Source organism: Drosophila montana, unplaced genomic scaffold (assembly GCF_035044405.1).
Source record: "Drosophila montana isolate Dmon_TW-CO22-7 unplaced genomic scaffold, ASM3504440v1 contig_3325_1, whole genome shotgun sequence".
NCBI classification, from domain to species: Eukaryota; Metazoa; Arthropoda; class Insecta; order Diptera; family Drosophilidae; genus Drosophila; species Drosophila montana.
The window spans coordinates 823,464-842,425 of record NW_026998209.1 but is presented as its reverse complement, the minus strand read 5'-3'; the positions used below and the strand labels follow the sequence as shown (position 1 = coordinate 842,425).

General features: G+C 45.3%; 1 protein-coding gene across 1 annotated transcript in view; it reads right to left on the bottom strand.

Moving 5' to 3' along the window:
* Positions 1-1,185: 1,185 nt before the first annotated feature.
* The window catches only part of Ten-a (tenascin accessory), a 301,282-nt gene continuing 283,505 nt past the window's right edge, over positions 1,186-18,962 (bottom strand). The window contains exons 17-19 of the mRNA XM_064691025.1: positions 17,222-18,606; positions 13,968-14,473; positions 1,186-6,489 (exon numbers count right to left, since the gene is read on the bottom strand). Coding sequence (XP_064547095.1) covers positions 2,591-6,489; positions 13,968-14,473; positions 17,222-18,606 — 5,790 coding nt within the window. The 3' untranslated portion in view covers positions 1,186-2,590. The remainder of the gene's footprint in view (positions 6,490-13,967; positions 14,474-17,221; positions 18,607-18,962) is intronic.

Sequence of the window (18,962 nt, the reverse complement as noted above, 5' to 3'; positions counted from 1 at the left end):
GTGTGGCACACACACACGACCCCTAACACATACACGTGCATATGGTATGTACTTGTTATACATATATATGTGAATGTATCTAGCTAGCAGTTGCTTAGGTCGGGTGCGGTGTTTGCCAAGTTCCATTATTATTACAAACTAAACATGTTATCGTTATCGTTATCGTTATCGACTAACGTCTATTGACTATCGACTATCGTCTATTGTTATCGTTAGCATTAATTTCACGCCAATTGCCCAATTCGTTTATATTTTTCTTTTCTTTTGCATACTTTCCATTCTTTTTCATTTTTTGGCCACTCTGTACGACTTGCAAAATTTTTTAAAAATTTATGTTTTGTTTTTTTTGCAACTAATTCAGCAATTTTTTTTTTATAGGCCAAATCTACATTTATCTGTTTTACTTAAGCGCTAAAAGACAAAAAAAAAACAATGTTTCATATATTTTTACATTATTTTATTCTAAGTAGTTTTTGCTTGCAATAAATTCGATAAGCACCAATTCATCAAAACAAAAAGTATATTTTAAAAAAAAGGTCAAAAGTGCAACAAAAACTAAAACCCAAGTGTGTGTGTGTGTGTGTGTGTGTGCGTGTGTCTTTAAGTTTTGCCCGAGCTTTCCTGTTGGACGGAAAAAATGAATCAGCTGCGTGTGAAATAAAATCTGAAACAGATTTTGATTAATTATGTTTATCTTTCGACTGGAATTTAGTAGGGACATTCCCTCAATTTTCGTTTATGTGCTCAATTGTTAATACTGAATTTTCTGCCTATTTTATTTTCAATTTTCAATTTTTATTTTAAGTTTTATTTATTTCTCATTTCTTGTTTGCTCGTTTTTTGTGTATTTCGCGCAAAACTTGCAAATAATAACAAAACATTTTACAGTTTACACGATATAATATTTAAGACTAAAAGTTGTGTTAGGTTTGAATCATAAAGAATTACGGTAATTTAAAATCAAGATTTGTTTTTATTATTTATATATTTTAATACTCCTCGCTGCAATAAATTAATTAAAAGCATATTTAAATGTAGGCATATAAAATTAAAAAAAAAATGAAAATAATTGTTTTAAAAGCTAAATTTGGAGTTTTTAGATTTAAGTTGAATGTTTAAAATTTGTTTCATTTTTCATCTTTTCTTTTAAACAATTTTGCTTGGCCTGTTTTAATGGCGGCGTCGTTTTGCAGTTAGAATTACAGTTACATTTATAGTTATGGCGCATATGGTATTTTTTTTTTTTTTTTAATTTTACGTTCTTTTAGTTGAATATTTTTTATGATTTACTTTACTTTTTGCTTTTGTTTTTGTTTTAGTTTTTACTTGTATACATATAAAGTTGGCTATAGAGCATGAGCTTGTGTGTTTCCTATTCTTTGTCTCTTTCTTGTCTGTGTCTCTGTCTCTGTCTGTTGCAATGCGTTTGGTCTAAACTTGGCATAAATTAGCTACAGCTGCGACGACGCCTAAGACTATGCTTGCTTTTTTTCTGTTAAATATTTGTATATACATTTATAATGGGTAATATATATATATCTGTATATATATATATATATATATATATATAGATATATGTGTGTGTGTGTGTGTACATATATAGTATTTTTTTATAGCATTTGTCTGTCTGCTGACCTATGGGACACAGAGAAATTTGCAGCCTATTCGCCTGGACTTCCTCTCAACTTCAGCTATATATATGGATGCATATATTTATATATATATAAATATGTGTGTGTGTGTGTGTATTCGTGTTCTTTGTTTGTATTGGTTGATTTTGTTTAAAACTATGCCAGTCTCAAAAAGCTCGAGTACCACGATTAAATAACAAAAAAAAAAAAAAAAATTTCCTTCTTTTCCTTTTGCAGCTTGTTATATTATCATAGGCCTGTGCCCTATATCATATATCATGCTGCTGCTGCTTCTTCTTCGCCAAATTCTTATTGTTTGTGTGCATGTATATGCATGTACATATATGTATTTATATGGGTATATATATATATATATATATACATGTACATGCATATACATGTGTGTTTGTGATTAGCTTAGTTTTAGCTCTTGGGCTTCTCATATAACTAACGTATATTCTACCGTATGTTTATCTTTAGATATATATATATATGCATATCTATATATATATGTATGGTATATATAGAGCTCATACACAGACACACATATACACATACACATACACACACACATAGACATATATATGGTATAGCTTTAATGCTTTGTCATATATAATATTTATCATTTATTTTTTTATGCATTTGCTTTGTCGCATTTCTAATTTCTAACGATTAATAAAAAAAATTGTTTTAAGCTTTGACTTAAAAAAAAGAATTGAGTAACATATATATTTTTCTTCATTATTTTCTGTAGGCCTATTATTTAGTATTTAGTACAGTTGCGCCTTCGACTCTCTCTCTCTCTCTCTCTCTTTCTCTCTATTACTCTTTCTCCTGCTATCTTTTTCTAACCCAGTGGCTATAATACTCGTAATTATGATAATTATAAATATTTAATTATATTTAGTGGGCTTTTGTTTTGTTTCGTATTGTTTTGTTGTTTTTGGGGTTTCTAGGAGCTAACAGGCGACCGGTTCCGCATCCGCCTCCGCCGTCGCATCGTGCTCGTCGGTGGACCAGCTGAGGCTGCGGCGCCGACGCTGCGCATTGGAGACGCCGGCCGCACCGCCAGTGGCGCCCTTCTTCTTCACGAACTTGATGTTGTAGGGATCCTCGGCCAGCTCCGGATAGAGGGCGACATCGTGTATGTACTCACCCTCATAGTTGTTGGCATAGCTTTGCTTGAGTATCTCGTCGCTCTCCTGCTGTGTCCACTCCAGGGCGGTGGTCAGGCCGCTGCGCAGAACCTCCTTTTCGCGATGCCAGGCCTTGCGGACGGCCGTTAGCTTGGCGTGGTGCATAAGACGTTGCTGTTCCTTGGCGACGGTGGTGCCGTAGCGCAAATTGATGATCGCATGGGCGCCATGGATCTTTACATCCAAATAATTGCCACCGGAGGCGGTGCCAGCAGCTGCGGCTGCACTGCTGCCGGTGCCGCTTGAGCCGCCAGCTGCACCACCGGGCGTGGACTCGCGCGTGATCTCATGGAAGGTGGTATTGACCTGGCCCTGCAGACGCTTCAGCTGCTGTCGATCCTCGCTTGCGCGCCACGCATCCTCCTTGACAAAGAAGAACGAATCCTGCTGCGCATTGTGCACCACAAAGGTGAACGGCAGCAGCTTGGACCGATTGAAGACGCTCGTATAGACATCCCGATAGATGGCATTCGCTGCCGGCACACTGGACACAATTGCCTGGCCGTCGGCTGTCCGGGAGACGACAATGCCCTTGCCAAACGGCGGTTCGGTATCGGAGCCAATGATTCGCGGCGATGGATCCATCACATCGCACTTGAGCGCCGAGCGCGGTGGGGCCGACAGCTGCTCAAAGTCGGACATGCGGCGCACATTGAGATGCGCCAGGAAGCCGCTCTCGACGGCCATGGTGGGTATATTATCGAAGGGACGGCGCATATTAAGCGCAATCGGATTGGCCGGCGGGCGGCCCCAGAGCGCCGGCGGCTGCCACAATTCCTTGGCCAACTGCGGCATTAGATTGCCGACATTGTAACCGAGGGTGCGCAGCCAGCTAGCAAAATCGGCGGGATAGTGTCGCTCCTGGCCCACGTTGATGGGATCGTTGCCATTGAATCGATACAAATGGAGGCGCGTGGGCGTGATGATGCGCTCGGCGACACGCTGCCAATCGGGCGACATCCACTGGCCAATCAATGGATCATAGACACGCCCATCGCCCATGTGGACCAGCGTGGTGACCTGATCCAAGATGCCGCCACAGAAATCAATGGGCAAATACAAATACGGATTCGAATCGTAGACAATATGACCAAAGGGCGAACGCATTATCTCCCTTATCCCCTCGCCATACTGATTGAAGAGCATCAGGGGCGTGCCGCTCTGATCGGTGGCCACATAGTACTTGTGCCTGTAGACCTGGGCATAGATCAGATGCCCGACATCGTCGTAGGTCAAGGACATCAGCTTGCCGTCGCGCGGTGAATAGATCTGGGAGACCTCGAAGGGACGCTGTTGATTCGTATAGAAGAACTGGGTGACATTGCCAAAGTTATCCTTGCGCGTGGTCAAACGCTTTAGATGATCGTAATAGTATCTCACATCGAAGCGTCCACGCTTCGAGGCGCGCACCAGCAGACCCTGTGTATTGTAATGGAAGCGCTCCTCCCGCGCATTCTGGGCAACGAGGCCCCTGGCATCGTACTTGTACTGGCCCTCGCCGAACTTGACAATCCGATCCTGGGCATTGTACTCCATGGGTATGGTATTGCCGCGATATGTGAGAGACAGCAGATTACCGTTGTCATCGTAGCGGAAGCCCCACGGCTCCTGCGCCTCCACGCCCACCAGCTGCCCATCGCAGTCCCACGTATAGTTCTTCACATTCGTGTAGCTGTTGACGGCCATGTTGCGGGTATAGGTGCGGGTCTGGGAGATGCGTCCGTGTACACCGTACGAGAACTCCATGCGGAACACCTCCAGACGATGTATGGCCAGGGCCATGCGCTGCGTCTGGAAGCGGCCGTCGACGGTGCGCGTGAAGCCGGCGGTGCCATCGTGCAGCTGGGTCTGATTCAGAGCCGGACGCGTAAACTTGAACTGTCCAATCAGGCTTGGTTGGCCGGTGCGCTTGTCATAGGCATACGCCTGGCTGGGCAGGCTCTGGCCGCCAATGCGTCCCTGGAGCGCCACCACGCGCAGCTGGCTGTCATACTCGTAGCTGAACTTGGCATTGCTCAGGCCCGTCTTGGCCACGTAGTCGATGCGCTCCTCGGTGAGCAGACCGGCGGCATACTCGAAGTCCCAGCGATATTCCAGCTCGCGCTCCGCGTGGGACACTGTGCTCGGCATGCCGGTGGCATCGTTATACTGAAACTCGCTGCGTCCATCACCGTGAACCACCTCGGTCAACTGGCCGGCTGCATTGTAGCGATAGACAATCCTGGCGCCATCGCCGGGCAATATGGTCTGGAGCAGGGCGCCCGCATGGCTGTAGTGCTGCAAATAGGCGCGTGTGCTGCCCGGCGGGGTGTAGGTGCAGCGAATGAAGCCAATAGAGGTCTGCATGCTGAAGCTGTGCCGGGTGCCCGAGGGTAGCACCACGTGCCGCAGGCCACCGGCGTCATCGTACTGCAGCACAAACTTGCGCTGGCTGGCCAAGCCGATCTCGGAGACGAGGTTCCAGTCGTTGTAGACAAAGCTAATGATGCCATCCTGCTGTGAAGTGATCTCCGAGAGCAAGCCGTGCCGATCGTAGCTATACTTGAGCTCCGCTGGACCCCAGGCCCAGCCCTCGACGCGATTGAACCGATCGTAGGTGATGTTCACCGGATAGCCATTGGTCGGATAGTAGGATTTGGGCAGGCCGGACTGATCGTAGGCCACGATCAGTATGGGGGTGCGTTGGGCATCGTAGAAGGTCTCGCGATTGGTGAACTGATCAAACTCGACGCCAATTACACGCGACTGATTCACCCAAATCTCGCGATTCAGCGTCTGCTGTGGATTGCGCACATCTCCGACCAGATTGTAGACAGAGTACATCGAATTGGTGAGCCCATCGCCCATGGTAACGCTCTGGTGCGACCACATGGCCAGCATCTCCGCCTCGACAGGCAGAGCTGCCTCCAGCAACGGATGCCTGGCCACGGCCGAGGCCTCCACCACAACACCATTGGCGCCATGTATGACCAGCGTGTTGTTGGCCTTCAGCTCAGCATCCGCATGGGCGCGGCCGCGTTTCAGGAAAGTGGATCGGACGCCGCCCAGCACCAGCAGCTCGTTGGCATCGCCAGAGCCGGCGCCGGCGCCGACAATGCGTTCCCTGGAGAACAACGATTCGACGGAGGCGTGCACGTAAATGGTGAGTCCCTTGTTATCCGCCAGCTGGGAGGTAATGCGTACAATCTCGCCACTGGGCAGTATCATGCCCGTGACACGTCCGAATTCATCGTATTGATAGATGTACGTCTCGCCGCCCGATGATCGCGAGTTCAACAGACCCGTATTGCTGTCGTAATCCAGCTCGATCTCCTGGCGACCCTTCTCGCTCAGCTTGGTCATGATGCCAATGCCGTTGATCTGTATCTCCGATTTGTGATCCTGCGTATTCTCGATGGAGCTTACCACATTGCTATAATCCCGCAGGAACTGTATCTTGTTGCCCGACGCGTCCGTCACGGTCGAGAGGCGGCCGAAGCTCGTGTTTTTCGAGTAGAGGAAACTGTAGCGCGTCTTGCCCGATGTCAGATCCTTGGTGGCCACATGCTGTCCATACCGATTGAATACATAAATCTCGCTCGAGGGCGGAAATGGTATATGGAACTCGCCATTCTCATCATGCGATGGCAGATAATGCTCCAAAGCGAGCACGTGCAGTGAACCTGAAAGCAGGAAAGAGAGCAGGAAATGAGACAAGTTTAAGACTTGGATAGTTCAAGGGTTTTCTATATAAATATATGGATAAAGTTCGGATGATAAGATATATATATGTCTTAGTAAGATAATATTCCTGAAAGATCATCAGAATCACTGCATTTTTGTAGACTATAGAAACCACCTTTATTATATATAGATGATATATGTATATTAAACATTTACTCTAAGATCAGATCTACCTAGTTCCCAAAATCTTTGAGAATAATCACATATCTATCTGTCAATCCATCAAGCCATAAATCTACCCTTTTATATTTTTTCTGTTGCCAGTTAAAGTCAACATTGGAAAAATAATATAATACTTATTTGCTTTTCTATACTTAAATGTTATTTAATTAGATAATACCAAACTCCACTCCACTTGAGAACTGAATCAATGCGCAATGTTTCATCTGATGTGCCGAATATACATATTGTAATTTTTTATTCAGATGTGCATTATAAAATAATAATAAATACCTTTCAAATGGTCATTAAATTCTCTTTTTTTCTATCTCGCTCCTTTTCTCGTTCTCTCCCTCTCTCTCTCTCTCTCTCTCTCTCTTTTCTGACTGTCTTATGACTGCATTTGCTTAAGCTAAACGCCAACTTCTTGCAGCTGTTTGCTTTTACAGACCCGACTACCCCAGCGCGCTGCCCACCCACCTGCTCATAAAACATTGCAAGTTTCAAAATCACAGCGCCCAAAAAAACAAAGTGTGTGTGTGTGTGTATGTGTGAGCGAGAGAGGAATAGATAGGAGAGAGAGTGAGAGGGAGAGAGAGAGGAGTGTCTGCCTGCCTTAAGTATTTTTGTGCAATTTGCTAGCTGTTGTCCCACAGTTGTTCTTGTTGTTGCCTGTGTTGCGTTACATTTAAAGTTAGTGTTGGTAAATCGCTTTGGATTTGCATAAATTTGCTTGCTTTTGCCAGCTTTGCATGACAAACACTGACGACAACAGTTGACAAGAATGACAGCAAGACACAGAGTCAGAGATGGAGATGGAGATGGAGATGATGAGCGGGAGAGAGAAGACTGAGAGAAACACAAGTTGTTAGAAATAAGTAGCTGCAGTTGGTTGCATTATTGCTGACAGCAACTGTATATGCTATTATATTATTTTATAGAACCCCTCAGTGGGTCCTTCAGCTATATCAGAGCATGTGTAACGCATAGAATTAAACATCTGTGATAAATACTATTTAGTTATTATATAAATATCGCACTTCGGCTTAAAATTAAATCTATTTTCTATTATTATTTATTACGTTTCTTTTTTTATACAAAAAATCACATATATACAATAGCATATGGTATTTTAAATGCAATGATATTTAAAGAGAAAGTGGATGTTTGGATTCATGTTTTTTTTTTGATTATCTTTTGTTTATTGTTAAAAATTTTGATAATCTCTGGAAGTTCTTTTTATGATCTCAGTCTTAAAGCTGTTTTCATAATACTTGGAATATGTTTGCAGTGAGATCGGATATATCTCTATATCTCTATATATAAAACTGTTTGTCCTGACTGACTGACTGACTGATTGGTGATCAACGCACAGCCCATACCGTAAGAGCTAGGAAGCTGAAATTTTCACTGTAGTTACCTTATGTGATGAAGGTGCTAGCGGAAAACGGTTGTATGAAAACTTTTTGTTTACTGTCAAAAAACTCGTTTTCAAATATCTTTGAGAGCATCTATTTTATACGTGCCACGGGCAACATTATTCTTGGTTAAAATTCATGTAAAAATAGTACCCTTAAGTAACCAATATATACTTTGGTAAAAATTCTAAATTGATGAAGCAATTACCTTACCTAACATTTAAAATACCGATTTTTTTGATTTGCAGAGCAGCGGCAATATACAGAAAGACATATTTATATGGAAAAAAATACATATATACACACACATATACATACATACATACATACACACATACATACACATACATACACATACACACACACACACACACACACACACACACACACACACACACACACACACACACACACACACACACACACACACACACACACACACACACACACACACACACACACACACACACACACACACACACACACACACACACACACACACACACACACACACACACACACACACACACACACACACACACACACACACACCCACACCCACACACATACAAACATACATACACATGCACACACACTTACATACATACACATACACACACATACATACATACATACATACATGCATAAATACAAACATACATACATACATACATACCTTCATACCTACATACCTACAAGCATACGCCTCTCGCTCCTCAGCTTCTAGCGTTGAAGCCGCCTGCGCCTAATTTATAGGTGAAGCCTGCAAGCCTTACTTACATTTTTGAGAATCGAGGAGGAGGGCAGCTTTAATAAATACGTTTTCCTATTTAAATTTGCCGCGCAACAAGACAAATTGGTATCCTATTGGTATAGAAGACAACTAACATGCATACATACATACACACACGCACACAAATACATACATACATACATAATTACATACACACATCCCTCATGTATCATATATAGGTCAAAATTTCCCAACCCCCATAACTTGGTCAAATCTCACCCGATTTGCACGAGGTTTGGCTCTTTGGTAATGGTTTGGCCTCTAGATCAATTTGGCATCTAAATCTGGCAACATTTTTTTGGGAAATATCGCTAGATTTGTTTTCTTTTAGCCAAACTTCTTATTCATGTCGGTTAACTATATCACAAAATTGTGTTAGTCTTGACAACACTGGAAGGGCTTTCGAAGTTCGGTTAAACCCTATTTTAGGTTTTGCCTTGCAGTTAGCTGCGTTATGAATCGCACCCATTCCATACGCTCATTTATTCACATTTACATTCACATTCGCATTCGCATTAAAATGATTATCGCTCGCATATGACAATAAAATATTTAAGACGTTGTTTGGTTGTTCGTTGTTGTCGCTGTTGTTGGTGTTGTTGTCGGTGTTGATTTGATTGCGTTACAGTTCATTTACCCAGAGAGCTGGAAGAAGCAGCAGTAGGAGCTGTGCCCGCAGTTGGCTGAGTATCCATTTTGGGGTCACATTTTGGGACAAGTTTTGCTATGTTTTGCGGGCAAAGGAAAAACAGGAACTTCCCGATGCGAGGGGTGGGGGTGGTAGAGGGCGGCGAGGAGTTGGATTTCCAGGACGCATGACATTGGCACAGCGCCAAATGCTGTGGCTTCAACGATTGAGCGAATTTCAATGCAATGCATTTCGCTTCACTGGAGGTTGCGAGGGCGTGCCACCACCTCGTGCTGTGAGTGTGTGTGTGTGTGAGTGTGTGTGTGTGTGTAAGTGTGTGAATGTGTGTGTGCATAATGTAATGTAATGTAATGGTAATGACCCCATAAAGTGAACAACTTGTTTGTGCCCGACGCTGTGCCAAAGGGCTGGCTGCCAGTCAGTCGCCCACTCTGTCTCTCCCTCTCTCCCCCTCTCTTTCTCTCTCTCTCACTCTCTGCCAATTCGAAAGGGGTTTCTGCTTTTATGGCACACGCCCACACGCTCAGCATGTATCGGTTTTTGTGGGTCTATCGGTCTATCGGTTTGTCGTGCAGTCGCTCAGTCGTTCAGCTTCACTGATTTTAAGCTGTTTTTGTAGCTGGCATATGTGACAGCGCACAAGTGTTGCCAATATTCATTCAAATGGAATTTAAATGCATTTTCTTTCGGTTGACCCCCCCTCCCTATCCCTTTTAGACGCAAAACAGAAATGCCGTGCTTGTTCACTTTGAGTTAGCCTCATTTACATTCGCATGCAGTCTGAAATGCAAAACGTTTACGAATATGACACAAAGAGGATATGCAAAGAAAATATTTAAATTCACGCAGGCTGAGAAGGGTAAATGCATTATGTGGCGTATTTTGAATGGGACTTCGCTAGATCAGGTTACTTTTAAATGCTGCACAAGGAAGAGCTGAACGAGTTTTGAATTTAATTTGGATCGAGTAGCATACAAACATGTATTTACGTTTGAATTAGAGAGAAAACGTTAGGCTTAACGTTCGCGAATGTGAAAAAGGTTGAATCGCAAAGACTTAAGAGCGAGATCAAGAGAGAGACAGAGAAAGGGGGAGTGAGATAACAAATTAATTTCCAATATTATTATTTTCCAATTGAAAAACGTTCGAGTGCGTTACAAACAGAACGTATAGCCGGAAAAGTTAAGCCAGTAAAGTTGGCCATTATACGCACATTGTGTGCTGCGTGTAATGGAATTTAGGTCTGTCACCTTTCTATAGTTTCTCATTTAAAGTTTTTATAGTTTATGAAACTCAATTTCAACGAGTTTTTCTTTTTAATTAGAAGCCAAGCGTGTGTGCGTGGGCGATTAATGAGTTCGGGCTACAACTTTTTTGATTACTCTGGCACCGCCCCGCCCCGCCACGCCCCCACCTACCGCTGCTCATTGATCGGCTTTTGCGTTGTCATTTGCTCCAGTTCTCACCGTCTAAGCCATGGGTTTCCTCTTCCTCTCGCCTTGTGCTTTTTTCTATGCTAGCAACGCATTTAACGCAACAATTTTTCACATACACTCGAAAAAAAATCAAGCACAAATGTTTTCAGGACCCAAGCTCAAACTTTTCGAACATACTTTCTATCGCAGATACTTTAATGTTGAAGTGAGGATAATTCGACGTAAATTTAAATATACAATTATATATAGAGAGCTAAACGGCGTGAATTCCATGCTTGATTTTGTAGAATTTTCTCTGAGTGTAGACTCTTATATTGGCACTTAAGCTATAAGCTTTTAATGAAGCTTATTTACGTTTTACTGGAGCTAACCAAACCCTCAGAACGTGCCCCACAACGCCTTTGCTCGAATGTCTTGTCTACACACACACACACACACACACACAGACACACTGGGCTCTTGATTAATGCATGTTCATAGCGCTCAGCTTTGCGAGAGAGGAGCGTAGGGGCTTCGTGTTGGGAGGGGGGCTCGGGCTCGGGCTCTGGTTTTGCTCTTCTGTGGGGCAGCTACCGCTTCGCATTACAAGCGCCAATTCGTCGCGTAGGTAATAAGATTGATTTTCACTTTTTCGCTTTTGGCCAAAACCAAATCCGACGCCCCTGCCGCCTGCACAAGGTCCATCCCTGCCCCTCAGGCAATTACTCACACGTGAGAGGGGGTGGGGGGTCTCGCGCTTCGTCTCCTGCCCCTCGACCGCACCAACACAAAAAAACCGACTAAAACTTGATTAATTATAGTCATTGATTTGCTTTCCACGGCTGCTGCTGCTGCTGCTTCTTCTTCTTCTACTTATTTCTACTTTTACTTTTGCTGCTTCTTCTTTTTCTTCTTTCTTTGGTGCGCCCTGCCCTTCATTAATTTGTGTTACGTTGTCAAGCGCCGCTCCCGCCCCCGCCATCGACAACCAACCTTTTTTTTTTTGCCGTGTGCAGTGCACATCGTTAGCGTCGCGTCGCTTCACCTCGCTACGTCTGCTGCCAGCCCGCCCACGTCCCTTCACCCCCTCTCTTGAGCAGTCGCACCTTCTGTTCGTCCTCTTGCCCGCTCGCATTGGCCGTCGTCTCGGGCCATTGTCGAAATTTATTAATTACATTTTTGGTCTTATCAAATTACGTTTTGCTAATGCACTCAAATTTATACCTTGCCAGCCGCCCACTTGATCCACCCCCTTCTACAGCTAGACCGTCCAACCGCCCGCCGCACCGCGCCCCCTCTGCTGCCCCTGGCCGACGCTTGTTGTTTTTTGAGCTTTTGCTTTTCGGCTCTTTGGCCTCTCGCCCGCACTTTGCGCTCCATCTTATTTATTGGCGGCCATTTTGTTTAAGCTTTCTCTTCTTCTACCTGGGCCACCTGCTGTGCACGCGCGCGCGCGCGCGTGTGTGTGTGTGTGTGTGTGTGTGTGTATGGCGTCCTAATTTGTCCTCGTTCGAATTGTGACGGAAATTGGTTTCGCTTTTTATTTCTCTGCTTGACTGTTGCCCCCCCCCCCCCCCTCGATGGCTGCCCGCGCCGCCTATACGGCTGGCAACTCCCACTCTCGCCCCCTCCCCATCCCCATCCCCTTCCCACACTCCACGCACCATGCACTGCTACATTTCACTTACCGCTCAATGCTTTTGCCATAATGGCCAATTACAGCGCCAAAAACAGCAACAGCAACAACAACAACAACCACAACTGTGACAACTGTTCCAAGTTGTTGTGGTTGCTTTTGCTGTTGTTGTTTTTGTTGTTGTCATTATTATTATTATTGTTGTCATTGTTGTGCTGCCTGTTATTGTTGCTGCTGTTGCGTTTTGTGTCTTGCAATATGTCGCAAATTTTACTTCCGCTCTTGACAATTTCTACCTACCCCCCTCTCTCCACTACACCAGCACTCTGCCTATATTTCTCCCAGTTTCTCCCTCTTCCTCTCTCTCTCTCTCTCTGTCTCGTCCTCTCTTTATTTTTATTTGCCTTTTCATATTGATAACACAGCATGAAAATCAAGCACACAAAAAAATAAAGAAAATAAAATACGCTCTAAATTTGCCAAAAGGAAATGTACCATTTTCCAAGTTTCTATGCGTGTGTGTGTGTGTGTGTGCGCTATTTTCAGTTGTTGCCCTCAATAAAAGTTGACAAATTTCTATTTAAACGCAAGCCCATCTAGCGTCCCAGCCCCACAGCAGCCGCTCTCGAGTCCAACCCAAGTGGAACGAGTGAAATTTCCACAAATAATTCAATTTTGGCTAATGTTAAATGTAACATGAATATGCATTCAAATAAATGAATGTATTCATTTCGAATTGACATCTCGCAAATAAAATTTTATTTATGCTTATTGGATACGGTTACTCAACAGTCGAATCGGTAATGCCAGACTCTAGTCCGCTGTCAATAAAATTTGCAACCAGCTCTGATATATACATATAATTAATTCTTAAAAGTTTTTTATGTTTCCGTGGAGAAAAACAAAGCGATAATGTAGCTTCTCATATGCTGAAGGCTTTGGCACCTATCGCCTTTCTATTCGCTTCTCATTATTCCATTCGCTTTTCACTTGGCTTTTAACGGATCACATTGGTCGCTTAACGTTGTTCTTCCCATTTAGCTACTCGATCTGCATTTCTGCTTCTTTCTTTGCTACATTTTGCTTCGCTTCTACTGTTGCTTCTCTCTTGCATGCTTTGCTTCTCGCTGCTCGTTGCATATCGCTAAGCACTTTGTTTTGCTTATCTTGCTGCTCCTTTTCCTTTGAAATTCCAAGCAATTTGCTCTAATTTGTTTTTTTTTCTTCTATTTTTGGAAACATTTCTCGCTTAGCTTATCATTGGGCTTCTCGCCCGGCCTTCTACTTAATTCTATAGTTGATTTCTGTCAAACTTAAATCTTTAGCTTAGATAGGTTGGGTACTCACCTTGATCAGCCACATTGATGACGCCGTCCTGGGCAACCGCTATAGCCGAGATGGCCTGGAAGCGAGCGTTCGAGGAGAGCAGTGTCTCGGCATTGCTCAGGGTGCCGTCGTCGTTGAGGGTGGCACCTGAGCCCAGATTGGAGCCGGCGCCGCCAGCTGTTGTCTTGGCGCCTAGCAGCACAGTTGTGGTTGTGGTGGGTCCGGTGGACATTAGGCTGCCGCCGGCCACAATGCCGGCAAGTGTGCCCGAGTTGCTGCCCGAGATGCCGCCGCCGGGGCAGACGCAGACGCCGCTGCTGTTGAGAACACCAGCGCCGCTGCCGCCGTTGCCAGCAGCGGAGCTGCCATTATTTCCGTTTCCGCCAGCTGGTGTCGTTGGCGTGGTGCCGCCATTATTGCGTGTCGGATTCACGGTCGTTGAGTAGGCGCCTCCATTGGCCACGCCCAGTCCGGTGGCCGCAGAGCCATTGCTGCCGTTTCCAATTGCACAGTCGCAGGTCTGTGTGCTGCAAGACGGAATTGGGATGCGAAGAGGATTGGGGAAGCGTTAGTAATGCAACAGGAAATGCTTAGACCCCTAAACCACCCAACCACCCAGGCACCAAGGCACCCACACAAACAGTCAGCCGCTACCCCCCGTTGTTATCTGTGGCGCAGGCATCGTTTACATGTCGCTGCCACGCCCCAGACTCGCAACTGCAGAGCCGGAACACAGGCACAGGGACACACAGCGAGGACGCAGTGTGGTGCAAGGCGGTGCTGGGTGGTGCTCGCCGAGGCGCTTTGTAACCCGACGCGTATTTATGATGACATTGTTTGTTCGATAAACATTTTAAAGTAAAGTGCAGACACCGACAACCTGACCCAAACCTACCCCTCCCTTCCCTCATCCGAGCGCTCCACGGCGTCCTCGCAATCGTTTATCGCGCCCTGGCCACGCCCATTTTAACCCAACGCCCCTGTCGCTGCTTCGTGCAGTAGCTACGAAATAAAAAGGTTGATTTATAGTTTCTGTCGTTGGCGCGCCGCCGTTTGCGGTGTCTGCTAATTACTTTTGCCACGTCTGTGCCAGCCACGCCCCTAGAAAAAAAGGGGGCAGCAGCTGCCACTTTCCCATGGCTGAACCCTTTAAGCCCCCTCCCTCAGCCCCCGCGCTCAGACCGCCCCCGCCCCTCCAGATCAGACTGTCCATCAAAATAAGCACCAGAACAGAAATCTATTAGATTAAATAAACTGCCAGCTGCATTAAGTTACACATAGTTTTTAAAGTATGTGCATGTGCGTGAGTGTGCGTGAACGTGTGTGTAAAATATGCAACATTTATGCCAACTCTCCACCTGTCGCGCTGCACCTTTCGCGTGGCTCAGACCAGCCGCAAACTAATCATCGAAACAAATTTATTGGTTTACTTTTTTGCATTTTTGCGGTCCATTGAGAACGACAAGAGAGATAGACAGAGAGAGAGAGAGAGAGAGCGAGAGAGTTACAGAGAAAGAGATGTGTGAATGGTTTGCTTCATTTCATATACATCTCTTCATTTTGTATGCATCTCTTTCTGTTTTATTTTAAGGTTGCATTGCATTTAATTTTCATACATATTTCGCACTTCATGTTCGTTAACTTCCATTTAACATTCAGCTCATTTTGTGCATTTGTTCACTCTTCACATTCATTTTAAGACATTTGCCAACACTGATTGCTCGCTTTTGATTTGTTTTAAGCTGCTTTAATGCTCGAAGGTTGTAGAATTCTATTAAATATATTTTATGAATATTGTTTCAATGGTCACAATATCTATTCGTTTGTCAACACCTCAATTTAAGGCATTCTACCACACTGATCAATCATAGCTCATTTCTTTTCAGAGACTCTTCGTGCTAATACACTTTCAAAATAGTGTCTTCTTGTTAATTTGCAGCTAGTTTATTTGAATGTATTGCCCTCTTGATTCAGTTAGCTTAAGTCTTATTTGTGTTTCTTTACATTTTCCAAAAGATTCGTTTTTTTCTGCGCATTTCACAACACTTAATTCAAGTCTGATGCGGCTTGGCTCACTTGCATATTGCTCATATTTATGAGTCGCTTGGCAACACTATTTGGGCCCAATTGATTCAATCAATGTGAGGGTTGTCATAGTTATCATTTGTTTTTGTTAATTTAATTTTTGTTAATTTCTAAGAACTTTCAGCATTGTTTAACCAGAAATCATTTATTTTGCTTTCATTTGCATTTAATGCATTTGCCAACACTGTGGGCCGTCGCAACAGCACAAAATGCAAATCTGCTGCATGCCTGTGTGAGATACACACACACACGCACAAATTCCCAAATGTCAAAATTCCAATTAATTTTATGGTCACAGTTTTTGATGCTTTAAAGACGTTTTAATCAAGTCAAATAAAGTAAACTGTGCGGCACATCAATCGATTGTCCTCAAATGCACACACACGCACACATACACACACGCACACATACACACACGCACACACACACACATACTGAGCGACTTGCTGCATTGACATTTATTGGCCAAGTTTTGGTTGTATTTGCGGCAAATTTTGTGCAAGTGCAGCTGAAAATATTGATACCCTGTTACCAAGTGTAAGGGGTGTACTATGAAGTCATGTGTGTATGCAACAGGGAAAAGAAAACATGTTCGGGCGGAGCAAATATGTACATACATATATTATCAACCAGCACGATGAGCTGACTCATTGAAACTACCCCGAAATCGATCAATATCGATTTGCAGCGCGGGCTCTCCGATTATCTCGATTAAATGTGAGAGACTCCAAGGATAAGATTTTGTTTCACATAAAAAGTTCGATTATCTTTCACCTTCTCCCGTCGTTTCTTCCAAAACAATCGGATAATGAAGACACGAGTTATGGAAGAAGGGAAAATTTCATGGCGTTCAACCAAGCAAGTATTTAGGTGCCCCTGAAGCACAGAGTCTCTGCTTCTCGGGCAAAGTCGTCTAGACCTCTACTGTTTCTATTTATGCCACTGTTCTGAGCCCCTCTAACTCCACCCATCTAACCGTCCCCCAGAGACGTCGTTTTTGGCCAAATGCAAATAGCCAAAAAGCGTTCGAAGCGACACGTAACTGGGTCAAATATGCGCATAAACAAGTTGCCAGCCCCAATAGCCCCTTGTTGATCCCAGCAATGGGTGAATGCCCGAATGGGTCAGGGGCTGACCCCAGTTTAGTTTACTGTGTTTACAGGGCAGTTTACTGTGGCTTGTCTACTTACCCCGTGCCCTCCTGTTTGCCAGCAAAGTAACGCATGTTGCCGGCGGTATCCACGACGCGTATGGAATTGATGCGCCTCGAATCGCTGTCCGCTATGTAGAGATCGCCGAAGGGCGAGAAGGCCATGGCCAGCACTGTGCCCAGCACATTGTCCGTTGCTGTCTTGTTGACGCGACTATCCTGGCCATTGTTGCTGCAGTGCAGCGGGGTGCCGGCCACGACGCGGATCTTCATATCGGAGGTGAGCCGGAGCACGAGGCGGTCGTCGATGAAGTGAAGCGAGCCGTCGAGTGGGCTCAGCGCCAGACCCGTTGGCCACTGCAGCTGCGCCTGGTTGGCCATCAGCGTGCCCGAGCAGGGTGCCGGACTCCAGTGATTGTGATGACCATGATGGCCAATTAGCGTATGAATGACGCCCTTCGGGTCCACAGCGCGTATATTGGTGCCATCGGCAATGTACATGGTGCGATCGGCGGCAATGGCCAAGCCCTTGGGATGGGAGAGACGCGCCTGCAGCGCGGGGCCGCCATCTCCGCAATTGCCCTCGTCTCCGGGTATGCAACGCTGACCGCTGCCCACGACGGGTTCACTATTGATGCTGGGATCCTTGACCTTCTCGAGGCGGAGCAGGCGCAGTATCTGATGACGTTCCGGATCCGAGATATACAAATGCCCATCAGCCGGCGAGACGGCCAGATAGTATTGATATGAGACCTGCGTGGCGCTCAGCTGGAGTATGGTAAAGACCTTGCCGTCGGGCGTGATGCGGCGCACCAGATTAAAGTCGCCCACATAGAGGCTGCCATCGGGTCCCGTGGCCAGTGCGATGGGTGTCAACAGTTTGGCATCCTTGGCAACGCCATTGCAATAGTCCGGACAATTGAGCGGACGCTGTAGACCCGTGCCCATGACAACCTTGACGGTCCGTGGATATTCCTTCATGTGCAGCGTGGAGCCATCGCCCTTCTGCAGGATGCCCTCATGGAAGTTGTAATGGTGATGAATGTCCAGACCCCAGCCCCCAATATCGGAGATGTCCACATCGTAGCCCTGCAGCTTGGCCGTCTGCGTTATCCAAACGGGCGTCTGGCACGTGCTGTGCTGGTAGCCCACGGAGATGCGAGCGATGGTCACCCCGTAGACCTTCTGCCTGTAGACGTTGCGCTTGTTCCAGGCGAACGTGTGTATCAGATTTGGATCGGCCTCGTACGTCTTCACATGGAGTGCGCCTTCGATCTCCACGCCCACATGCACATGGGTTAGGGTCTTGGGTATTGCCTCCGAGGTCAAGCGCATGCGCACAATGCTCAAATAGCCGGAAGCCTGCGAGGATTGGTAGGTGAGGTGCAGATCCGAGCCGGGTATTTGAATGGATTCCTGGACGATCTGTTGTTGTCGAAGAGAACAAGACGAAATATTGGGGGTTCAGTGTTGTAAAGCGATAAAAGGTAAGTGTTCCAAAGAGAAATCAAATAGAAACAAAGTATAGTTAGAGAGGGGCAACTCAATATAAAAACGGTTAACAGAGGATGTGATATATAGGAAAAGGGATTTTGAATACATAATATATGAAGAGAGAGAGAGTACGCGAGAGCAAAGCAGTGTTGCATAATGCGTCAAACTGTAATAAAATTGCTGAAATGAATCAGAAACTATTGCCAGCAACGAAAAGAAAGCCCAAAGGCGAATGTAGGTGGCCGAAAGGTGAATATGGCGGCCTTTTGGAGAAAACTACAACTGTC